Genomic DNA, 26,162 nt, shown 5'->3' with positions numbered 1-26,162 from the left:
GTTGGTGGGAAGAGAGTAATAGGAGATGTATAATAATAATAATAATAATAATAATGGATTTTATTTGTATAGCACACTTTAAAATACAAAGAAATCTCAAGGTGCATATAAGGCCAACATTGTGACATACATACTTAACAAACTTCTTGAAAGGAAGATACTATATTCATACATTATTGGATCAAAGCCTTTAACCTAGCCCTATAGGGACTTGTCCAGTGCATGTTCTGATAGCACGGCTGTCGACCATCCCACGTCGCAATGTTTTGGTTTTTATACATTATATCCAGGAGGGGGAGCCAAAGACCACACCACTCCAGAGCTGAGCCCATCTTTGATTATCTAGCATTCTCGTAACCCAACTACAGGTAAATATAACTGCATGCACATAGTTGTTGCGACTCTTAAGTAATTTGCAACCATCTTTGCTATTTTTATACATACCGTTGCATCTCTAAGAACCTCTAAGATAAACTGTACATTTAACGATCATGGACGGCCTGACTATGTGGCAATTTCCCCGCTGAGAGGCGTATGCGTGCGGTGATTGTCTTGTTTTGAGTCCGAGGATTCCAAGAAGTCATCGTGAGAAGTGGAGGCCTCTGGGTAATGATAGCTACATCTCTCAGAAACGAGCCGTTTGTTTACGCTTGCTGTTAAAGTTGCTTTAAGTGTAGCAAATGTACTTGTGGCGGTTTTTCTTAAGAAAAAACGTAAATGGGCGAAACGGTGCTCAACCTAGCTCAAATACATTATCCTCATAGTTAAGCTGCCTGGTTACGCTACGTGCTAGTCAACTCTGGTTTCATTTATCCATTGGTTCTACCAGCTATGAATAAACGGAGAGCACACCTTGTTATGCTTTTTATGCGTTCACATTAACGTGCACAAACTGCACACCGGGCCATTGCCAACGCCTTCCAGTTTTCAGATATGAGTACTTGCAATTAAGCTAACGTAGCTAGCTAGCTTTGTGTTTGTTCTATAACGTTAGCTATCTAGCTATCTAACGTTGACTGGCTTTCTGTGCAGAAGTTGATTCAAAGCAGTAGCTAAAACATTAGCTAACGTCTTCTACAGTGATTAGCTAGCAAGCTAGGCAATGTTCTCCAAACAAGTTATGATTCGCACACAATTTAGGAAGCTGATATTGAACCCATATAACGTTAACTTTAGACATCTGTGAGTTTACTAGCTGACTTAATGTATCGACCTACCAAGCACAGAACTAACGATTGTAGCTAGGTTGCTAGCGATAACTAGTTAGCAAGGATGGTCAACTAGCTGACGTTATAGCTAGTCAAACCAGCACCTGGATGTTATAAGGCAGTTAGCAAACTACCAAGTACCCTTTCCTCGGTTGTGCTGAAAAACCTGACGTTACAGTTAATAACGTCTCAACATCATATTCTTTCAGTAATCATACAGGGAGAGCAATTTGTTACATGTTTTCGTCGAACATCTAATTTGACCCGTTTAATACATAATACATTTGCTTAGTTTGCTATGGTTATAGTAAGTCAGGCAATTTCAATTTCCTCCTTGTACATCCTTCGTAGAACTACAGAAATATGAAAACTGAAATTGTAGTAATGGACGATGGATGGAGCTATGAGATTTAGATGCGTTTGCTTTATGTTTTTAGTGTGATAACATATATTACCTTAAATATATTTAACCTCAGAGTACACGGTGTCTTTTTGCGTTATGCATGTTGTTTTGCAAGTTTAGCTTATGAAAAAATAACTAACATTTGTCTGCTTATTTTCTCCATCAACTTCTCAACTTACTGAAGACCCACTGTCATGTGACAAGAGGCCAGAGAGCTGTGAACACTGAGCAATCTGTGCATCAACACAATTACCTAACCCTGTCTCCAGTATGAATGGGGATACGCCCCATGTCCCCATCACCACTGTAGCAGGAATCACCAGTCTCACAGACTGTAAGTATAAGCTAATTAATTAGAGTGAAATATTCTGGTTTTGACATTAGGTTGTTTCACATCTCTCCCTTTTTCCTTGCAGTGTTGAACCAACTGCCTCTGCCCTCCCCTCACCCTGCTACCACCACTAAGAGCTTACTCTACAATGGCAGCATCGCTGAGGAGGTCAGCTGTCTTCTGGCTTGCCAAGATGAGAATCTGGTGGCTCAGCTGTCCCAGAGTCTCAGCCAGGTGTCCACTGAACACATGTGAGTGTCTCCACTTCTCAACAGGGTATCATACTGTGAGAAGCTAACAGGCAATTTTGTTTAAATGGATTAATCCCTGTTCCTAGTGTTTAAAACAAAGCATGGTTTGCTAATGGTAAAAAGTACTTTACTAATTGTCTGTGTGTTAAGTCATAAGTCACACACACACATAAAGCATACTGTGTACCCAACAGAGAACTGAAGAACAACCTGGGCAGAGATGATCTGGAAGGTGACATGCCAGTCCTGCTGCAGATTGTTCTGTCCAGGAGCCCTAATATCTTCAGGGAAAAAAATATGCCAATTCAATATGGGACTCAGGATGGCAAGTGACACATACTGTGGCTACATTTTGTAAAAGCTAAACATATTATCTGACAAATCAGGTATAATAATAATGTAATGTATAATAATGTACGGTCTGCTTACACCAACAGGAATTCCAAATAAAAACATGTGTCTAGAGGCCCGCTTAAAAGCTTTAAAGGCAATACAGAATCTTTAGAAAAATAGGACATAATGAGTGCATTGTGCTAACATAGCTTTGGTGTTTTCTAATTTACAGGCACAAGGCAGCCTATGACACCACAATATAATGTAACTCAAAATGCCATGCAGAACAGCCCAGCTCCATCAAATTACCAGCCTGCTTCCATGGCTCAGAGCCCAACTAGGTGAGTGTCAAAATATAGCCTGAGACTGTATCCACCCTAGTGCAGTAGGCTCAACACGGTTGTGATCGAGAAATAGACAAGACGGGATGTTACATTCTTAGAATTTGTAGTCAGTATCATGGTTCCTTGTCCCGGACGGTATTTCTTACATTACCGTTCATTTGTGTTTGTAGTGGGTTTGTCCCCCAGCAGACGGGTCCTGGCAGCAGGTTTCCCCAGAACAGCCACGTGTCCAGCCCTTACACCCCTCAGAGTCCGGCCCCATACATGCAGTACCCTCATCCACCCAGCTATAATCAGCAGCAACAGATGCAGCAAGGTGAGAGCTCATTTTCATAATTAACACCTTTTCAGATCAGATAAAAGATATCTGAGACTTTTGTTTCTTAAGCAGATTTTTTTAAGTGTCTGCTTGTATACATGTATTTATTTGTATGTAACTGAATGTCATGTCTCTTCATTTATAAACCTTTTATAATCGTTGTAAGCAAACAGGATTCCACAATTGAATACACTATTGGTTTCATTTTAAATTGAATAAGGTGTGATAATGTCTCAATAGTATGTACTGGATCATTTTTGTGCAGCTGTTTGTCACTTTCAAATTCATTTGGATGTTTTAGCCAGCTCCTTATAGTTGTCTGAATGTGTGTTGTAATGCTCGTCTTACAGGGTCTGTACTGAGCCCCACAATCCCTGGTGGCATGAGGAACATTCATGAAAATCAGGTATTTGTACATTTTACACTCACTGTGTGGACGTTACAGTAGTTTCCTTAAGCCTTCACTTATGTTTTATGGAAATAGTCTATTTATTCTGCTGAGTTTTCATTGAAAATGATCAAGGGTTTATGTTCATTATCAGAAAACTGTGGAGATAAGGATTTAAAAAAAATGAATATCCCAATTAGGCTAACAGGTGTTCTTACGTTTCTAACTTCAAGTACCGTCGAATGCGCACGAACATAAACCGTTAAAATTGTGGTCTTCGGGAAAATCTGAGCATTCCAACATTATTCAGTCAGAGTCAATATCAGCGGGAAATGATCTGAGCTCTTACGAAACGGTATATGGAGCTCTTAATGGATGTATCTATTTAACTAGAATATCAACAGGTACATAGACGCATCAGTTGTCACTATTTTGTAGCATCACTATAGCTTGATTTAGCCTGTCAGACGTTAGCAACAGCTAGCATAGTTGGCTATCATAACTGTTATTCAACTAACTCCACTAACGTTAAATTAGCTCACCAGCTAACGTTAGCAAGTTAAAAACGTTTTGTTACGTTAACCAGCCAGCCAACTAACGTGGTTAGTCAGCTTGGTCTTCAATGAGTTTCAACCCAGACGTAAGGTTAATTTACCAACCAACTACAGACATTTTTAATGTGGAAAAGCTAAAGTGACCGTTAATAATTTATGCTAACTTAGATAGCCTGCTTTGAGGAAATTATGGGTAAGTTAGTTCTCTAGATAACGTTAGTTTCAGGTTCTCGAATGTTATTTTATTGACTTTCCATGGAGAAGTGGATCTCCATTGAGAACATTACCTTAACTCTTGTTTAAAAAAAACTGGCCATCCAGCTGGTGATGTCACATGATGAGTGGCAGACCATGATATGTGATGTCTTGTCAGAGATCATGACAATCACATTCTGACCATGCCTGACATACTTTTATTGGATATTTCCAGGAGAGGGACCAGTCCTTGAGAAACGCTTCACTTCCTCTAAGGTCACCACAGGCGGTGTGCTCACCCACAGACAGAGATGGAATTCCCAAAGGTGAGGAAACACTGGCACAATTCCCAACGTTGTGTGAATATACAGTGTATAATCATATTCTTGTTCAATTGGAAAAGCAAAAAATGTGTATGTTTAGTTTGGACCTTTACAGCCAAAAAAACATTTAGTCATTTTCTGCAGTAGATGCCATGAGGAATGCACTGATATTGCTTGCACCTTTAGCTAGTGTGGCCTTCTTGTGCATTTATGTGGAAGCTTATAGTTGGGTTATAAGAATAAAGTACATAAGGGTTTCGTCAAGTCACTGTTTTTTGCTTCACATTTTTGCTTCCCACTGCACAGTCTTTTCTCTTTTACCGATTTTTCCATAGTTGCACATGCAATAATTGGTGCATTTGCATGTGTATAACTGATGCACATATGAGAGGGCCTGTGATTGGATGACAGCTGGATGTCAGCACATGATGTGCTACTACTGTAGGATCTGTAAGAGTGTTGTCTGGTGATTACAGAGTTTACTAGCAGTCAATATACGGGAAGTCCCGGCTAATATGGGACAGTTGGCGACCCTCACAATAGTTGCAAGGAATTGTAATAACAGAGTAAAGATGAATCTAATCTAAGTATGCTCTGCATAGACAAGGGTCCCCAGTACATATTCATTGACAACATTAGTGGATTACTCTTTAAGATACTGTGTGATCCACAGATGCAGTCACATTACTCCTCTCTTTGTCTTTCTGATTCAGCTGCCTCCCACCCGCCACTTATAATGCAGTCACCTCCGCCATACTCCTCACCTCAAGACAGCTTACCCGACCTCCTGCTCAACTCCCCCGACCACAAGCAGAAGAGAGGCAAGGTGGCCCAAGGTGAACGCAGGCAAGCGGATAAGGCTGCCACCTATGACTTCATGACCTCAGAAGACAAGCTGCCATTCAATGCAGGCAAGGCAGGGCAGGGTCTCATGCCAGGGGAGCCAGTGCAGGAAAAAGGTGGGTGTTATTGTGTATAAGTGTACAAATGACCCATCCTTCCTTTGTCATTTTAGCTGTGCTTTATTTGCCAGTAAAATCTTGCATAGGCATCTTTTAAACAACATGTTTTAAAGCTAGTTGTGAAAGTGAATGGGCAATTAAAATAAATAGGAATAATGTTTTATGTAGACAACTGCCCATTGTGTCTCAGGTTATGAATGCATCTTGGCTATTTGTTCTCGCAGTTTATGTGATTTGGCTATGTTCTCTTTTCAGACAAGCCGCTTAAAAAGCGCAAACCAGACCCTCACCCTCAGGACCCGGGAGCAGTGGAGAACCACCCTGGCCCCCAAATGGCCCCTCAGGAGGCTGGCTTAGCCGATCACTGCACCCCTCTGCAGCACTCCCACTCGGATGCCCAGAGGTGGCAGGAGCAGTCCCAGCAGGGCCCAGGAGTCTCGAGCTCAAGCAGGCTCCGGCGGTCAGGGTCACAGAGGAACATTCCGGAAGGGGACAGAAACAGGAAAGAGGACCAAGAGGGGCAGCAGAAAGACGTCAGCAAGGGCTCCGCACCTGTGGTGGTGCTGCAGAAGCTCTCCCATGAGGAGGTGCAGAAGCTGATGAAGGAGAAACACAAGAGCTCCAAGGGCTCGCACAAGCCCCTTCAGCACTCAGAGCGCTCTAGCAGAGGTATGAGCGTGAACTATGATGACACTCACAAACATTAAATGTTTGCAGTTTAGTGTTGTATACAACAAAGTCAAACTGGGTAGTGTTGAAATGGTTGCCAAACATAAAAAAGAGGTCATATAACACCCATGATGGTTATGTTGCACCTGTTTTCTGTTTTACAGACTATTAGCTGAATTAATAGTGTGTTTGTTGATTTGGATTCTCCCAGAGGACTGGTCCCCAGGGTGTATCTGTTTTCAGTTTTGCTGGGTTTAACTATTGCACAACTTGGCACAGCTGCAGTAAATGCTCGTTAGTTACCAGACAGGGAATCCTGGGCCACAAGGGACAGTGGACTTGTTGAAGCTCTAACTGAAATGGCATTTTGCCATTGAATGGCCCTTACAAATACAACAATAACATTTGCTACTGCTGAGAATCTCAACATCTTTCACCTCTTACTCGCTTTGAATGGTGTTGGCCTGATTGTAGTAAGGCACAACTAAAACCCTTGCATGTTTCGTCTCCCAGAAATGCAAGCAGAGATGGACTCCAGCATGCTGCTTAGTGATCGGATAAAGCTGGGAAAACGCAGACGAGGCACAGCCAATGACAGGCCCAAGTATGCAGAGGTCAGCTCCGGCGACGACAGCGACACTGAGCGAGACTGTAAGTAAAAGCATTGCAGTGGAACACGTCACATATCATGTTATATAGCCAGTCTATAAGGCCACAAACCCATCTAAAATTTGTTTTGTCATCAGACTACTTAAAACGCAGTTATATATATATATTTTTTAAACACTTTATTTATTGTGATTTTTTACCTCTTTACAGACAATACATTTTAGAAGTTATATGATATAAAATTATATTACAACAACAATTGACACCTCACATGACAAATGACAGACATACCTAAGGGAACAAGAAAAAAAAAAAAGACAAAACAAAACAGCATCCCAGTATTTCATATATTATTATTATTATTATTATTATTATATATTATTATTATTATTATTTATATTCATATATATATATATATATATACATACAATATATATATATATATATATATATATATATATATTTCATATAATATTATTATATACTATTTATTATTATATATTATTATTATATATTTCATACATTTATAACCCTATATTTCGGTATATGAGTAGGGCAGATCAAGTAACAAGATATACTACAGTGACAATATATATTTACAGTTCTAGGCCAGGTAACATATTTACATGTTGTATAAAAGGATCCCATGTTTTATGAAATTTCTTCATTGAGCCATTCAGTGTACATCTTATTTTTTCTAGTTTTATGTTTTGCATCATGTCTCTTATCCATTGACTATGTGTTGGAGGCTTTGGATCTTTCCATTTAAAAAGAATGGCACGCTTAGCCAATAATGAGGAGAAAGCAATGACCCGTTGTAGGTTTGCTAGTGGATTGGATTCTTCTGAACACGGTGTGATACCAAAGATGGCAGTTGCAGATGATGGCTGAATATGATAGTTATATATTTGGGAAATTGTTTTGAAATAGGAATCCCAGAACTCCGTAAGTTTTGGGCAAGACCATAACATATGGCCGTTGGTCGCCTGTTTGCATCGGTCACACAGGGTTTATATCTGGAAATATTCTTGCAAGTCTAACTTTTGAATAGTGTAGACGGTGCAAGACTTTAAACTGTATTAAGGCATGTCTTGAGCAAATAGACGAGGCATGTACCCTAAAAAGAGCCATCTCCCATTCTTCATCAGAAAGTGTTACCCCAATATCATTTACCCATTCCGCCCTTATATGTGATGCAGAGGGACTCAGTATGTTCATGATCTCTGCATAAATCATTGATACTCTACCTCTTTTTAACAAATTATCCTTTAACAAAGAGTCCAAGCAGGATAAGGGAGGGAGGTTTGGAAAGTTAGGAAATTTCTTACGCACAAAATCTCTGATTTGTAAGTAGCGAAAGAAGTGAGCATTTGTCAGTTCATATTTTGCGGACAGCTGTTCAAAGCTGGCAAAAGTGTTTTCAAAATAAAGGTCCCTTATGCTATGTATACCTTTATCACGCCAGATCTTGAAGCCATTGTCTAACAGAGATGGCTGGAAAAGATGATTATTTGTTATTGGAGAGTAGATAGAGATGTTTTGGATGCCTAAGCATTTTTTGAATTGTTTGAGGATACGCAAAGACTGATTCACAATTACATTTCCATTCACATTATTCACTATTGTTGGTAAAGATGCACAGAGTAAAGCAGGAAGTGAGTGTGGCCTACTTGTAGCAAGTTCAATTTGAAGCCACGCAGGGGCTGTGTCATCCAACTCCTTTAGCCATAGAGAGATAGCATTTAAATTAGCAGCCCAGTAATATGAACAGAGATTTGGCAGGGACAATCCACCACAGGCTTTAGGTCTCTCCATACATTCTTTTCTTATACGTGCAGCTTTACTATTCCAAATAAAAGAAGATACTGACTGGCTGAAGGCTTTGAAAAATGACATTGGTATGAATATAGGTATAGCTTGAAATAAATAAAGGTATTTTGGTACTACATTCATCTTTATAGAATTTACTCTCCCAATAAGGGATAATGGTAGAATGGACCACCGCTGAATATCTTTTTTGGTCTGTTCCAGAAGAGAAGCAAAGTTGTTTTTAAATAAGTGATGATAGGACTTGGTAACTTTTACACCTAGGTATGTAAATGAGTTAGCTGAGAGCTTAAAGGGTAAATTGGGATATATTTCAGCAGTTTTATTAATAGGAAAATATCCACTTTTGTTATAATTAAGCTTGTACCCTGATATTTTTCCAAAATGTTCAAGAACATCAAGGACTTCAGGTACACTGGTAACTGGGTTGGTGACATATAATAATAAATCATCAGCATATAGTGAGACAGTATGTGTTAGGCCCCCACGCACAATACCCTCTATTTTACCATTGTTTCTTAATGCAATTGAAAGTGGCTCTATAGCTAGAACAAAAAGTAGTGGACTTAAGGGGTCACCTTGTTTGGTCCCTCTGTGTAGACCAAAGTAATCAGAGGAGATAGAATTGGTAAAAACTGAAGCAGTAGGGTCAGTGTATATTAATTTGATTAGCTTAATGAAATTTTGGCCAAACCCAAATCTATGTAGTGTATAAAAGAGATAGTCCCACTCGACCCTATCAAATGCATTTTCTGCGTCAAGAGATACGACTGCTTCAGGGACTATTTTATCAGACTTGGTATAAATTATGTTAAACAGGCGTCTCAAATTAAAATAAGACTGCCTGTCTTGAACAAATCCAGTCTGATCATATGAGACCAAATCCGGTAGGACTGACTCAAGACGGAGGGCAATTACTTTGGAAAACACTTTACCATCACAGTTTGTCAAACTGATGGGTCTATAAGATGAGCAGTCAAGTGGATCTTTGTTTTTCTTAAGTAGTAGTGTAATGGATGCTTGTCGGAGTGTGGGTGGGAGGACTTTGGTTTCCAATGCTTCCTCATACACTGAAAGAAGGAGAGGTGCTAGTTGATCCTGGAATTTTTTATAGAACTCCGTACAAAACCCGTCTGGGCCATCGCAGTTATATTTTTACATGAAAAACAAAGAATGACATTTTCCCTAGTGAGCTGCTTTAACCATTGTGAGAGTGGTCTCGAAGTGGGATTTCTTAACAGTTTTGTTTTTTTGTTTCCAGCTGTGAGGAAGCGCCAGAAAAAGGAGAAAGACAGAGCCTGGGCGTATGAGGAGCCCGAGCCCAGGAGAGGCACAAGCTCGCGAAGTCGCTATGGAGACCATAGCCCTGATGCCTCTGACCGGGAATCACCGCCACCTCCCAGCCTGAGTGATGGTAAATACATATTTCTGACAGCAGAATTACTATCTTGTGTAATCTTTAATATCAGTAGATCATTCATTTCATGCGTCACAGTGACTTGTCTTTGTGAGAACCTGTTGTTGCTGCAGTTACATGGTGGGAACTATTCAATAACTATTGATGGAAAGAGAATCTTGTGCTGATTTAAGAACAAATTCAGTTTTCAGGTCTAAGAGTAAACTAATTTTCTTTTTGCAGTTGCAAGGAGTCTCCAGAAAAAAGAGAAGCAGAAGAAAAGAAAGGCATATGAGCCCAAGCTCACACCAGAAGGTAGCCAGTCCTTTTTACTTTATGTCCTCTATATCTATAACGTTTTTAGAGGATAGTACTTGATTTGGAAGATTGTGTTAACATGGTGTCTTCACAGAAATGATGGACTCCTCCACATTTAAGAGGTTCCTTGCCAGTCTGGACAGCATTCTAGAAAACCTGGAGGACATTGACTTCTCTCTTCAGGGTGAATAGTTTAGCCTGTTACACATTACAGTATCTCAGTATCCCAAGCATCTTTTAATTATTCATGAGTAAGGTGAATACACCTCAGGTGTTTTTTTTACACACGTGTATAGTCTGAGCCTCTTACAATTCTAGGACAGGTCTCATATATAACTTCACCCCTTTTTTTCATGATTGGCAGATGATGATGAAATTCCACAGGAGCTGCTGCTGGGTAAACAACAGCTGAGCGAGTTGGCCAGTGAGTCAGCCAAGATCAAAGCCATGGGCATCACCTGCAAGGTAACAAAGCCACAAGACCTCAACAAAATTAGATGAATTCATTTGATACTGAATTGTTAAGAGATTAATTAATTTGTGTATTGTCATTTGACCTTTCTGTCATGACCATTGTCAGATTCCATCTGAAAGACTGGTGAAAATGATGAGCATCTTGGAGAAGAACATCCAGGACGGGTCGAATCTCTCTACCTTCATGAACCCTGTGAGTACTTGCCGAGACGGCACTCAGTCAATACTGTCAATAATATTTCTAATGCCTCACATTCCAGCTCCAAATTAGTGATACCCAATCCTGCACCTGGTGATCTACCATCCTGCAGAATTAAGCTCTGAGCCTAACTAGACACACCTGGTTTACCATGGTAGTTGACCACCTAATGACCATGACTAGCTCCCAGAGTTGTGAGGGACGGTGCAGGATAGTATATCAGGGTTTCTTTCTTGTAAATTGTAGTCACTTTTCTGTTCTAAATCCTCAGTACTACAATGGTATGATACTGTAATAATACAAAAATGACATCAGATAGCTGTTCTTCTCATGTAATCACACATTTGTATGTGTATGTGACCCAGACACCATGTAGTCCTTGTCACCACATATACTTGTTTAAGTACTTAGTAATTCACTGAGCATTACTTGCATCACAAAATTAAATAAGAAGTGGGACCAATTTTTTTATTAATATTGTGTCAAGTTGGTAAACGTAGTAATGGTCATGGGAGTAGCGAGACATTCAGTGGAGCTAGGCACCTCTGATCCGTTACAATCACCATGCATCTTCTGACCATCCATGTCTGTTTTCGCCTAGGAGAATGACACAGAGGATGAGGAACACATGTGGCGTGAGCTCATCATGGAGCGCGTCACCAAATCAGCGGACGCGTGCTTGACAGCGCTCAACATCATGACGTCGCCACACATGCCCAAGGCTGTCTACTTCGAGGATGTGATTGAGAGGACATTGCAGTACACCAAGTTCCACTTGCAGAACACGCTCTACCCCCAGTACGACCCTGTGTACCGGCTGGACCCTCAGGGAGGTAAGAAGACTCTGGCACACGTCTAGGGGGGGCAGTCTTGGGTGTTCATTACATCTGATTCCAGGCATGTATACATGGAGTAGGGTAGGGGTGAAATTATATCAGGAGTATTCCAGCTTTGGACTCCTTTTCTGGTGGCACTTCCTCACAGTTTTCTTGTGACAGACAGAGAGACACACACACACACATAGACGTTGTACATACATACATACATACCAGGGTTTCTGCTAGGATTCTTTCTTGCCAGTCCAGAGTCTGGAAAGAATTAATTTTACCGGACAAATTCAAAATAGTTGCAAATATAATGTGCCCTATATAATGACAGGTACACCTAGGTTGACAAAAGAATCGCAACGTCCTCAAATGAGTCTGACCGTTACCAGGAAGTCATCCTGGGGTGTGCATTTGGATTTAGGGTGGTCAACCAAATTCAACATGAATAGATAATGTGCTGATTCCTACCTGTCTACCACAGGCTGCAACTGCATCTTCGCAGCACAATTGTGCTTGACACCTCTTTATTTGATGCAATCAAAAACTGTCAAACTGTCCTGCCGAGCAATCATAGACGTGAAACTAAAGAATTAAAGACGTACAAATTTAAAAAAGAAACTCAAGATTAGCTTTTTAAGTATTTCAAGACCAAAATGACTGCAGAAATGCATTGTTTACTGTCGATAGCTCAATCGTGGTGAAATTGTATTTCTTGCATAGCTGCAAGCTATAACCTGCAAGTTGCTGCAAGTTATAACATGCAACTATTATTATCAATGCAATGGCACTACGAGGCAAGATAAATCCTATAAATTATTTATTTAAGTCATTTATCATCAAAATGTGATTTGGACGAATAAAACTCGACCAGTGAAACGAATAAGCTTATTTACCCTTTTTAAGGTTGCTGAGGTTGCTACGTTATAGGCTTTCAAACAAACCCAGTGAGCCACTGATGTTTCCGATAGATAGCGCTCTTGTAGAAATAGAACAATTTCACTAGCTAATCACCATGCCGTGTCTGACGATCAAAATTAGATTTTCTATTTATTGCCATTACTGTAGATGTGGTAAAGGCTTTAGAAGGCGAAGCTCAGACTGAAGCTTCACAGAGAATGAATTGTGATAAAATCAAATTTGTTTTCTACATACGCCGTCTAATGGGAGTAGGAAGAGCATCAATCAATGAAGTAAAATAATAACAATAAGATATGGTTCAGCTATTTATTTATTTGCACAAATGGCCTGTTTAAGAATACATTAGCATTATTTTACCACTTCTTTATTTACAGTTTTTTTAAACACATTTTACCTTGCGAAAAATAGTAATTATCGGCTAATAGAAACCCTGATACATACATACACACACACACATTTGAAGGAGATTCAAATACGTCTACAAACTGAACCTTTTTGGTGTTTGTCACAGGAGGTCTGTTGAGTTCCAGAGCCAAACGGGCAAGATGCTCAACGAGCAAGCAGAGAGTCATCATCATGCTCTACAACAAAGTCTGTGATGTTGTGAGCAGCGTCGCTGAGCTGGTTGATATCCAGCTATTGACCGACACCACTATCCTGCAGGTATGTGCTTCTGAATTCACACTGTCTTTCTCTCTCTCTCTGTCTCTTTTTTTATCTTCATTTGTCTGTCTGTCTCCCTCTCCCTTTGTGTCTCTGTCACTCTCCATCATTCACTCTCTCTCCCTCCTTTGAATTGTCACCACCGGTCTGTCTGTTTAATGATCATGTTCTCTTCCTTCCTGACAGGTGTCCTCTATGGGCATCACTCCCTTCTTTGTGGAAAACATCAGCGAGATGCAGCTGTGCGCCATCAAACTAGTGACAGTGGTGAGTTCCCCTCGCAGCCTACACAAGCTCAGGAAAACAGCTATTACGCTGCACTCCCAGTTAACTTTCACACAGGCCTAAATGACCCTTCCAGATTCCACAGCTGTGCTGAAAGCCGCAGCCACATGTTTCAGCAGACATACTGTGTGTCATCATGCTGTCATCATCACACACTTACTTTGTTCTCGTGCCTGTTCAGGTGTTCTCTCGCTATGAGAAACACAGACAGCTGATCCTGGAGGAGATCTTCACCTCTCTGGCCAGACTGCCCACCAGCAAGCGCAGTCTGAGGAACTTCAGGTGACCTCACTGACAAGCATGCCTTGCATCACATCCTTTTATCTACCACAGTGTTTATTTTACACAGTAGATGTAAACAGATGGTTAGGCCGTTAGACACTAACGCAGAGCTATGTCTGGATGTGTGCTGACAGGCTGAACAGCAACGATGCGGACGGAGAGTCGGTGCACATCCAGATGGTGACAGCCCTGGTGCTGCAGCTCATTCACTGTGTGGTTCATCTGCCCTCTGACCAGGATGCCATGGAGGATAGTAGGGTAAGGCACCCCACTGTCACTAGTTCAGTAGCCCTACAAGAAAACATCAGTGAGGTAACAAAGGTAGTATAGTGTACCTGTAGTATACCACAGTGTGTTTTTTCATAGCTGGCAAATAGAACCTGATATCTGGCCTTGCTTCATTGTTAATTTAGCATAGGCTGATATTTGCTGGTACAGTAGGTTATAAATAGCTACATTTTTGTGAATGGTGTTAAGATTATTCTTGTGTCTACAGATGGATGAGGATGTTTTCATCAACCACTCCTATGAAACAGCCAGGAGGACAGCCCAGAACTTTCTCTCTGTGTTCCTAAAAAAGTCAGTTCAGTTTCTTTGTTGACTAGTTTGGCATGATATTTCTTTAGGGGAAATGGTGGAGGTTAATGCCCCTGTCTGTGATGTCTTCTCAAGGTGTGGGAGCAAGCAGGGGGAGGAGGACTACCGGCCTCTGTTTGAGAACTTTGTGCAGGACCTCTTGTCCACCGTCAACAAGCCAGAGTGGCCAGCAGCAGAGCTGCTACTCAGTCTGCTGGGGAGACTACTGGTATGTTCCTCAGTAATCCTCCATCATCATCACTCTCTCTCACTCACTCACTCACTCACTCACTCACACACACACACACACACACACACACACACACACTCACTCACTCACTCACTCACTCACTCACTCACTCACTCACTCACTCACTCACTCACTCACTCACTCACTCACTCACTCACTCACTCACTCACTCACACACACACACACACACACACACACACACACACACACACACACACACACACACACACACACACACACACACACACACACACACACACACACACACACACACACACACACACACACACACACACACACACACACACACACACACACACACACACACACACTTTTTTATTTTATTCCTCTTGTCTTTCACTTGCATTTTCTCTTTACCATTTCTATCATCATATTCCTCATGAGAGCCCTCACTGCCTGTCATAGCCCTAACTCTCTATCCATGTTTCAGGTCCACCAGTTCAGCAACAAGCAGACGGAGATGGCTCTGAGGGTGGCATCGCTGGACTATCTGGGCACTGTGGCTGCCAGGCTCCGCAAAGACGCAATCACCAGCAACATGGACCAGCGCACCATAGACCGCATCCTCAAAGAGGTACAGGCCAAAGCAGCCGCCCTCCCCCACTTCAACTACAAGTTCATTCACTGCTGGGGAGTTCTTTCACAAGGCAGCACAAAGTGTAATCCTGCATGAGCTGTCAACATTTTGTTTTAGAGTTGGGGGGTGCCTGCGCAGGAGAAACTGTTAATTGGGGATGACTAATTCAAAGTGTCACTGGTAATTACACAAGTGTTGCTGTATTTAATTTGTCTGAATTAATTTCCACTGTTAATGAATCACCTCGTCTGACAGTGACTGCTCTCTCTCAGCACAAGTCCTGAGCTCTGCCTATAAGTTGTGCTGATCTCTGCTGTTTGCTCTTGTTCTTTCTCCAGACCTCAGGTAATGATGAGATCCAGCAGCTCCAGAAGGCTCTGTTGGATCATCTGGAAGAGAATGCAGAGACTGCACCCGCACTGATTGTGAGTTATCTTACTACTATTTTTGAATCTATGTTGGTGGATGTTTGCTTTCCTATCTTTGGCAACTTTGGGTAAATCTGGTAATCTGAGAAATTCCATAGAAACACCATGCCTTACATGTCTGAAGAGGGCAGTTGAAGACATTTTTTCTATGCTTGCTTCCATAAGCCAGTATGTCCACATGTATCCATAAGAATGCTGGTACTCATTGAAAGTTAGTATTACTCCTACATGTCTGCTTATCTCCTCATGTTTATTCCTTTCGCTCTTCAGTTTGCCCGTAAGTTCTACGTAGCACAGTGGTTCAGGGACTCAACCACAGAGGCAGAGAAGGCGATGAAGAAGGGCCAGGAAAAGGACAAGGACGAGGACGACACGGAGGGTCGACGTCACGCCAAGGAGCTCAAGAGCACGGGGGAGATCATGCAGAGAGCAGAGGCCCGCAAGAAGTTCCTGCGCAAGCTCATCAAGACCACTCCTGCCCAGTATAGTACACTCAGGTACCTAATTCCATAGAGAAATGAACACTGGTCCTTTTTTTATAAAAAAAAAAACAAGTATGTTGCTGTGGTTAAATCTTTTGAGTTGAAATGAAAGTGGTCATCAGTGGTCTTCCATTTATGCTGAACTAGGAGAACCTGGTCTGTTGTTAATACCACTTGTTAATACATCACAACTTCAGTGTGAACAGAAAGAGTACATGATTTTTTTTCCCTTTTCTTCTCCTCACTAGAATGAACTCAGAAACTGTGGACTATGATGATGCTGGCTTGATTGTGCGCTACCTAGCCTCTATGAGGCCATTTGCACAGAGCTTTGACATCTACTTGACCCAGGTGAGAATTAGTCACGATTTGGACAATTAATAGGATATAATTTATACCATATATTGAAGATTCAGTGTTAGGTTTGATCAGTCAGGATCCAGGTTTATTCTTGAAGAATGGCGGCCGACCACTGTGAGACAGAGACTTAAAGATCCATCCTCCCTCACAGGACTTCACCTCAGCATATCTGATTATCCCTTGAGGGACAGTCTGTTAAATACACTGAGTTTAGGGGTTCTGCTGTCTATTCAAATGAGCCATGGGTGCAGGGCTCCTTGTGTCGACCTGGGGGGGAAGGTGAGCGTCTAATATCACACCTCACTCCCCAGGTCAGCCCAAGGTATATTCACCCAGGAATGTTTACATGCTAGTTAAATCCAAATAAAAGTAACAATTATAACTAGGTATAAGATCATTGAATTATTGACTATGGCATATTCTTATTAACTATACCGGTCCCTTCACAATGCTGTCATATATTTGCTCCTTTAAAAACCTTTCCTGAGAGGCTGTAGTGCAGGTTGTCCTGCCAATCTTTTCCACATGAGCAATACGTTTGTTTGATTTTGGTGCTGCAGATCCTGAGGGTCCTGGGAGAGAGTGCCATAGCCGTCAGGACTAAAGCCATGAAATGCCTCTCAGAGGTGGTGGCTGTGGACCCAAGCATACTCGCGCGGGTGAGCAAGTTCTCTATGCTTCTAGTTGAAAAACCTTTATTTCTGTAGTTTTCTACAGATTAATTTATTATATAGTTTATATTAAATATTTATTTAATGGAATGGATATCGAACGTTGTCTCACAGTAGTCTGTACTTACATGCAAGCTGTCATATGCTGATCCCCCTGCAGAAAGACATGCAGAATGGGGTTCATGGGCGTCTGATGGACTCATCCACCAGCGTGCGGGAGGCTGCCGTGGAGCTGCTGGGCCGCTTCGTGCTGAGCCGCCCCCAGCTCACAGAGCAGTACTACGACATGCTCATCAAGAGGATACTAGTATGTACTCATTACTCACTTACTCATTCACTCTAGTCTGGGAGAATGCAAAGAGCCTAGCAGCTCAGTTGAAAAAAAAAAGAATAAAAGTGTGTTCATGATTCTGCATTAGATGGGCACTGTTACTATGAAGGGTAAAACCTTAAAATCGAAAGATTGCTTTTACTTTGGAACCTGATTGTATTTCACAGTCAGGTTGCTCTGTTGGACAACTAGTTTGGATACAACAGATTGTGACAGGCTTTCCTTAACATTAATTAATCAGGAACTATTGATACGCATTTTGATTCATATGATGTTACCATCATTAGCAGCTCACAGCTAGTTTGTTGAGCATTCCACAGAGTAGTTTTGTGTGCCTCAGTTGGGTGTACTGCCCAGTGCTCTTTAGAGGAGAGGTGATGCTCATATCTGCTCACTCTCCGCAGGACACGGGCATCAGTGTGAGGAAGAGGGTGATAAAGATCCTGAGAGACATCTGCCTGGAGCAGCCCACATTCAGCAAGGTCACTGAGATGTGTGTGAAGATGATCCGCAGGGTCAATGACGAAGAGGGCATCAAGGTAACCTAACGTTGAACAGCACTTCTTCTCAAGTCTTGTCTATCAAAAAATTGTATACTGATGTTTAATTCTTGCACAGCCAAATGTCACATTACACATGATAATGTGTAGACACAGTTGTACAAATAGTAGTCTTCAAATATTCAAAAATGTGTTCTTTATTTTTTATCCGTCCTCGTTCCATGGATAGGAAAGATGTATTTATTAATTTGTCTAAAAACTGCCAAGCGTATCATGGTGATCACCATTAAGCTATAAACATATATGCTACTTGGAGGATGATTTTTTTTTTTTGAAAAGGGACACGTGGTTTTTCTAAGCACTTTGACCACTACTGTTGTTTGTTTTGAACTCTCAGAAACTGGTGAATGAAACCTTCCAAAAGCTGTGGTTCACCCCAACGCCTGGCAATGACAAAGAGGCCATGAACAGGAAGATTCTGAACATCACTGATGTGGTGAGTGTACTCGGCACTTGCTGGGTTCCTCTAACAATCCATGTTGACATGATAAGTGTGTCTTCTCTCACAGAGCTGTCATTATTTCCCAAATTATCTGTAATTTTCAATATGTAGAAGGTCTGTAATAAATTAAAAAAATCCCACTTTTCAAAATGAAATCTTCCTTGCAGGTTGCTGCTTGCCAAGACAGTGGTTACGACTGGTTTGAACAGCTTCTACAGAATGTAAGTGTCCATGAAAAAAGACGTAATGTGGTTCACATTAGGAAACAAGAGATGTGGGCTCTGCTTTATTTGCAATAAGTGTGTAAGTAATTGTCCTACTCCTCTGTTGTCTCTTGTGTCTCAGCTGCTCAAGGTTGAGGAGGATGCCTCGTACAAGCCCACCAGGAAAGCCTGTGTGCAGCTGATTGACGGTCTGGTGGATTACATGCTGCGCTATGAGGAATCCCTCTCAGGTAAGCCATGGTTTCTACATTGGCAGCGTGTCTTTCCAGTGGTACTCCCTACATGTGAATGAATGTAGCTGTAGATCAGTGCAATACAGTGCAGTGCTAGCTTCCAAGACAAAGCTCATCAGCCTCACCTGTTCAAGGAGTCAGTCTAGCCAAAGCTGTTGAATCCTAACACTGGCATCTTTACATCACATTTTTGTCTCCTGCAGAGCATAAAAGCGTGAACTCCACACGGCTGGTGTCCTGCATCACTACCCTCTTTCTGTTCTGCAAAGTCAAGGCCGACTTCTTGGTCAAACATGCCATGACTATGCAGCCCTACATGACCACCAAATGCAACGTAAGATAGCTCTTCACTCCTGAACCCCATTAGCTTAAAACCACTGGATGTTATTACAGTTCATCTATTTGAGGTCTGGTTATACCACATTCATCAAATTTCCTTTCAGTAAAGTGATGCTTAATGATGTTGGTGTTGAATTGCAGTCGAAGAATGACTTCATGGTGATCTGCAATGTGACGAAGATCCTGGAGCTTGTGGTGCCTCTGATGGAGCATCCAAGCGAGAGCTACCTGACCACCATTGAGGAGGATCTGATGAAGCTCATCATCAAATACGGCATGCTGGTGCGTCTCCTTTTGAACCTCACAATAAGAAGCTAACTTACAAGAAGGCACCACTTCAAAACGTCAAAGTCTTCCATTGTGTTTGGTTCCTTAATGCTCTTCTGAATTTATTCCTCAGGTGGTCCAACACTGTGTGAGCTGCCTTGGTTCTGTAGTCAACAGAGTGACACACAACTACAAGTTTGTTTGGGCTTGCTTTAATCGATACTACGGTGAGCTCAGCATCTCTGTTTGACATTTAATGCCAAATGACCTTCAGTAAGTCGTAGATTGAAGAACAAGCTCCTGATACTGTAATTTAGACCCACCCTCTGTCAATGATTAATGTCCATTGAGGAATTGCTAAGTGATGGTTTGTGGTGCTACTCTGCAGGCGTCCTGACCAAACTGAAGGTTCAGCACCAGGAGGACTCCAACCACTCCATACTGGATGCCAAGCGGCCAGTCCTGATGCGCTCCCTCTTCACTGTAGGCGCTCTGTGTCGCCACTTCGACTTTGACCTGGACCACTTCAAGGGCAGCAGCCAAGTGAGTTCATATCGGGTGACTGATCCTGCTTTCGTTGTTGATGGTTGATTTTTCATCCTTTCTAAATGTATTTTTGTATATATATTTTCTAGATCATTATCAAAGATAAGGTTCTGGAGCTCCTTCTGTACTTCATAACCCATGAGGATGAGGAGGTGCAAGTGAAAGCCATCATTGGCTTAGGTAAGAAATTCATGTTAAACAGACCTTGAGGCAAAATCCATAATCGCTTAAGACACCTATCTATTGCTATATAAATGTCAAGAACTGGATAGCGTAAACTGCACACAGCAAGTTGCCAGTGGTTCTGTAAAGCAGGAATATCTTCTCACTAAGAAATACGCTATACATATGTTTCCTAAGTTAGAAATACAGTATTTCTACTCCCATGGGATATGTAACCAAAACAAAACAGAGGTCCACCACTATAGGTGTGTCTGCTCCTCGCTGTAGAGCTTCATCTGATTTGTACCTATCTCCTGACCTGTGCTTTGCTGGTCCAACAGGGAATCTGCTCATCATGCACCCCAGCCTGATGTTCATCCCCGAGGTGAAGCGGCTTTACAATGGCCTGTTGTCGGATATCAAGAGTTCGGTGAACCTGAAGATCCAGGTGCTGAAGAACCTGCAGATGTACCTGCAGGAGGAGGACACGCGCATGCTTGAGGCCGACAGGGAATGTGAGTCTCTTACCCACCCTGTTAGATGTTTTATATGCAAGTTATGCTTTCCTTAGATCAGACAAACTTATACTGAAGTTGGCCTATGATGAAGTAGGCGATGCCGCAGCCAGGATATCACTCTACTTGAACCTCCACCACCTTCCAATTTGGCAGCCCTTGACAGCCTATGAAAGTTTAGGCCTCCCCAAGTTCTGATGTGGCATAAAACACATAACTTCTGTTAGAGCAAGGGCGGACAATATAGAGAAGACCCTGAGCCATGAACTCTTTCCACTTGCCTGTCCCTCTCTGCTCAGGGAACAAGCTGTCCAAGCAGGAGGACCTGAAGGAGATGGGCGACGTGACGTCCGGCATGAGCAGCTCCATCATGCAGCTCTACCTGAAGCAGGTGCTGGAGGCATTCTTCCACACACAGTCCAATGTGCGCCACTTTGCCCTCAGCGTCATCGCCCTCACCCTCAACCAAGGTCTCATCCACCCCGTGCAGGTAGGGATTTGCAGTGGAATTGCAGTGCATTGTATCTAATCACGATGTGCACACATACTACACACACATATCTGCTTATATATGAGACGTACACAGAACTGCCAGGTCAAACTCGATCTCATTATATTTATATTATCTTTATGTGTAGTGTGTTCCATACCTGATTGCAATGGCAACAGACCCAGAGCCTACTATGAGGAACAAGGCAGACCAGCAGCTGCTGGAGATTGACAAGAAATACACCGGATTCATTCACGTAAGTCACAGTCCACTGTTCACTGAAACATAAGACACCACTCCCACAGAACAATATTTGAACAATCCAAAGTAATTCCATAACTATCATAATGCAGAGTTGCTTTTTTCCACCCTGTCCCCCTCTCTCGTTCCCCCTGTAGATGAAGGCTGCGGCCGGGATGAAGATGTCGTACCAGGTGCAGGAGGCCATCATGGCGCACCGTAAGGGAATGATCAGGGGCTTCCGGCAGGAGGAGTCCATCAGCGCCCTGTGCTCACAGCTCTACTCCATGGTGCGCAGCAACAGGCAGCACCGCCGCGCCTTCCTCATCTCGCTGCTCAACCTGTTCGATGACACCTCGGTGAGTTAGCCTTCTCACTCCAGATGTGTGTGAGAGGGGAACGGTATCGGCCAACAGAGACAAAGATCTCACTCCGCTATTACAAAATGCATTTCCAAAAATGCACCACAGTGAAGAAAGTAGTTCATTTCCCTGGGAGTGTATCTCATTACCTAAGCATTGCTAGTCCAGCACTCTTTCAGTTGACTCAGATTTAAAAAGGAAAGACAGGGAAATGACAGATGATTGCAAGAGTGGTATGTCAGCCATGAGAGTTTGAGAATCAAAGTTTTTCGAGGGCTAACTCATGGCCTCAATGTGTGCGGTCGTTCAGGGTTTGCTCCTGGCCCGGTCAGGCACACCTGCTCTCTCTACTCTACTCTCATGACAGCTTAATCAGCCAAATCTGCTCTGCTTGTGTAGGGCTGGAGCCAGCTATTCCCACTGCTCACTCACACTCTATTCCCGCCACTGTCTGGCAGGAAGGATAGACATGGCTGAAGTGCAGAGTCGAGGTTTGTTCAGGTGAACCTAATGTGAGTCTGTTTTTGTCCGTCGTGCAGAAGGCGGAGGTGAACATGCTGCTGTTCGTAGCAGACAACCTGGCCTACTTCCCCTTCCAGACCCAGGAAGAGCCGCTCTTCATCATGCACCACATCGACATCAGGCTGTCCGTGTCCGGTAGCAATCTGCTGCAGACCTTCAAAGAGGTGGTCATTCGTCCGTGTTCACTACTTATACATGCACAAGTTCTCACTCTCGCTCTCTCTTCATCATAGGACATACACTCAACAACTGTCTCCACACAAGCATAATGCTGTCACTCCCTGCCATGACTTTCCATATCTTTTTCTTAAACACATGACTTTGATGTTGTCTTAATCGGACACATTCGCATTGATGCCTTTACTTGGGATGAGAAACCCCAATGTTTGTGTTTGGCTGACATCTGCTGTTTTTGTATCTCCAGTCCTTGCAGAGGCCCGGTCATCCAGACAAGAAGGAGAAGGTGAAGCAAGCCAACAGTGCCATGTGGGACGTGGATGTTAGCGAGGAGGAGCTGGACAACCCTGATGTCGACGTGGACAACGACGGAACAAAGCAGAAGCCTCCGGAAGAGCAGCAGCAGGCGATGCCCGCAGAGAAGAAGGCGGACACCGAGTCAGAGTCTGACACTGAACTGGAGGACATCAACGTGGTGATGGAGCGGCTGCCCGAAGACACCGCTCCCCTGTTGGACTTCGCCCGCGCCTCGCAGGGCATCCTGCTGTTGCTGGTCCTCAAACAGCACCTCAAAGCTCTTTACGGCTTCTCGGACGGGTGAGTTACCTACCATAGCAACACAAGATCCAACCTGTTGGTAGAATAATGTGGTTGCAAATCTGGCTATAAGCATATAATCAGCCAAATTGCTTGTTTTGCTTAAGCTTAATGAAGGGGCAGATTAGAAGCTTAAGTGTGCTACAGTATTGACATAGTTCTGTGAAAGCACAGGCTATAAGGAAATCGAATTTGTAGTTTTAATAACCATTAAACATGTGCCATTTTAAATTAAAAAGATACTGAAAGATTAAACTACACCTCAAGGGCCACTGAATAATGTACTATTATTTTGCCTAACTCTCTCCCACAGCAAAATCCTCAAGTACTCCCCCACAGAGTCAGCGAAGATATATGACAAGGCTGTCAATCGGAAGCAAAATGTGCACTTCAACCCTCGCCAGACCCTCGAGTTCCTGTCCAACAACGTAGCCAACGCTGAGATCACTTACGACCTCAAGATGAAGATCGTCCAACAGTACCTTGACGTAGGTTGCCCTTTCCCCTTTCCGAACGTAGATACTGATGACCGCCAAGTTCATGTCATTTTCTTTAGTGTTAGAGTGTTAGTATAATTCCTACATAGTCTCTGCTGGGTCACAAAATATTTACCACATATCATGTTTACCATTGTCTCATCTTCTCCTGTCATCTCTTGTCTTCAGTTTAAGTTGCTGATGGAGCACCTGGACCCAGATGAGGATGAGGAGGGAGAGGGAGAGGCAAGTGCTAACGCTCGGAACAAAGCCATCAGCGCCCTGCTCGGAGGATCCGGCCCCAGCGCAGCCCCGGCCCACAGCCCCCGGAACCATCATGGCGCCGACTCAGAGGAGGACGACAGTGACACTGAGGATAAAACCCCTGGGGTAAGAGACAGCTCAGAGATACAATATGACATTGTGAAGTATTCGTTACTTAGATAGGCCTGTTTACACACACATGTATGCAGTTGCAATCAACGCCTCAAAAAGATTGCTTTAGTGTTTAACAAACTGATACTTGTTGATCCCTGGGATATTTCAGAAAATGTCTGTTTTGTATATCTTGAATGGCGTGGTCTCAGTTGTCTCTAATCTCTCTCTCTCTCCTCTCCTCTCCTCTCCTCTCCTCTCCTCTCAACCTTTCCTCATATATCCATTATCTCTTTCTCCCCATCTCCAGGCCAGGAAGGCGAAGCGTGGTGGGGACAGCAGGGAGGCAGTGGGGAACATGTCGGAAACGGTGGAGCCAGCTGACGTGGTGGCCATCCTGTGCCCACAGTACAAGGACCGGCCTCAGCTCGCCCGTGTGGTGCAGAGGACCAGCAGTGGCTACAACATCCGCTGGCTGTCAGGCTCCTACAACAGCTCCTGGACGGAGGCCAAGAGGCGCGAGGGACGCAAACTAGTGCCTTGGCTGGATACCATCAAGGAGTCAGATATCATCTACAAGAAACTCCCCCTGACGGCCAGCAACAAGCTGACCCACAAATTAGCGCAGACGCTGCGTGTGCTCTATGCGGCCAAGGTATCTTCCAGCTAGTGGGCCCCTGGGCCTGATCTCCCTACAAAACTGCCAAATCCCAGAGGCCACAATCCCACTACACTACTCCAGCGGCGTTACGGTGCATCCTTGCTTTATACTGTGCATATTTTTGTTTATATATAAATATATATTTAAAAGAAAAGAAAGAAAGAAAAAAAACAGAAGTGATCCCAGGATGCGGTTAAGGTATCACTGGAAAATAATGTTTTGAAAACATTGTTTGGGTGCTCCTTCGCTGTTGTGCAGCTGTCTGATTTCTACTTTGAGTGTAAAAAAGTTTTCACATCAAAAAAAAATAATCTTTATATATCTGAAAAGTAATGACACATGTAAAAAGATTAAGTGAATATTGGGGGAAAAAATTAGTTTCTTAACATTCTTATCGAAAATGAGACACAAAGTTCTTTTGGAGTACGAGAGCACCGAACGGCTTTTATATTAGTTTAGCTCTTCCATTTCTGTTCCATTTTTTTGTGTATGTCTATGCTGTACTATAACAGAGATATACTTTTTTGATGTAATTTATTGACAAAACCCTAGGCATGCAGTACCTTTGAGCTACTCAAAGGGTTTCTTTTGTAAATGTACCTTTTGTTGTATTTAGTCTCTCTGGTTATCAAAAGCAAACAGACAAAAAGAAAAACACAAAAAAAAATCCAAGCACTTGTGGCAGATTACATACTGCAATGACTTTTTTACTTGTATTTTTGTTATTATTGTTTATTTTTGCTTTGGCTTCCCTGGGGGGGCAAAACAGCCTCTGTAAGCTATGGGTGGAGTGGATATATTCAGCACACTGTCTCAGTTAAAAGGAAAAAAAAAGAAATAGACAATAAAAATAACGTGTGCTTTTTCTCTTTGATCTTCTTCATATCTGTCTCCCTTATGCGTTACTGGAGTACACAGGCCACCGGCTTTTGTACGACACTAATTTGCCAACTGTTGGAAATCAAAACCGAAAACCTCCTACCTCACATACCCTAGGTCTTAACGTGTGAGCAGAAGTGTAGAAGGTTGACAGTGTTCTCTTTGCAGCTAGTTTGATATTTAAAACAAGGACATTTATTTAAGCTTATGATAATATGATCGGAATGGTTTTATATGGAAGGATAGTTCTTTTTAGCCACGTAGTTGAACTCTTGTATTGATTTTGGCAAAGAGCTATTAAAATAATATTGTAACTTAACA

The 26,162-nt window shown here is 42.6% G+C and overlaps 1 protein-coding gene across 2 annotated transcripts; it reads left to right on the top strand.

Annotated features, from left to right (window-relative positions):
• Positions 1 to 291: 291 nt before the first annotated feature.
• nipbla (NIPBL cohesin loading factor a) lies at positions 292 to 25,827 on the top strand. 2 transcript variants are annotated; one of them, XM_012828610.3, is made up of 47 exons: positions 292 to 606; positions 1,796 to 1,945; positions 2,028 to 2,193; positions 2,388 to 2,518; positions 2,759 to 2,867; positions 3,041 to 3,186; positions 3,540 to 3,595; positions 4,562 to 4,652; positions 5,363 to 5,608; positions 5,867 to 6,280; positions 6,794 to 6,931; positions 9,978 to 10,130; positions 10,356 to 10,427; positions 10,525 to 10,614; positions 10,795 to 10,895; positions 11,011 to 11,097; positions 11,705 to 11,936; positions 13,360 to 13,511; positions 13,698 to 13,778; positions 13,978 to 14,078; positions 14,213 to 14,336; positions 14,575 to 14,657; positions 14,751 to 14,883; positions 15,356 to 15,499; positions 15,841 to 15,927; positions 16,201 to 16,427; positions 16,661 to 16,763; positions 17,333 to 17,431; positions 17,604 to 17,750; positions 18,179 to 18,313; positions 18,672 to 18,770; positions 18,944 to 18,997; positions 19,122 to 19,230; positions 19,437 to 19,567; positions 19,714 to 19,854; positions 19,973 to 20,066; positions 20,228 to 20,382; positions 20,475 to 20,565; positions 20,889 to 21,062; positions 21,362 to 21,552; positions 21,701 to 21,808; positions 21,951 to 22,151; positions 22,694 to 22,840; positions 23,101 to 23,450; positions 23,764 to 23,938; positions 24,116 to 24,316; positions 24,612 to 25,827. In XM_012828610.3, exons 2-47 carry the CDS (start codon positions 1,882 to 1,884, stop codon positions 24,969 to 24,971), a joined length of 6,693 nt encoding a protein of 2,230 aa, XP_012684064.1. In that variant the 5' UTR covers positions 292 to 606; positions 1,796 to 1,881; the 3' UTR covers positions 24,972 to 25,827. The 2 variants fall into 2 exon arrangements, with proteins under 2 accessions (XP_012684064.1, XP_031426402.1); XM_031570542.2 differs by having other exon boundaries at positions 354 to 368.
• Positions 25,828 to 26,162: the final 335 nt, after the last annotated feature.

The sequence above is a fragment of the Clupea harengus genome, chromosome 7 (assembly GCF_900700415.2).
Source record: "Clupea harengus chromosome 7, Ch_v2.0.2, whole genome shotgun sequence".
Classification (NCBI taxonomy): Eukaryota; Metazoa; Chordata; class Actinopteri; order Clupeiformes; family Clupeidae; genus Clupea; species Clupea harengus.
This window is presented reverse-complemented; position numbering and strand designations above follow the sequence as displayed.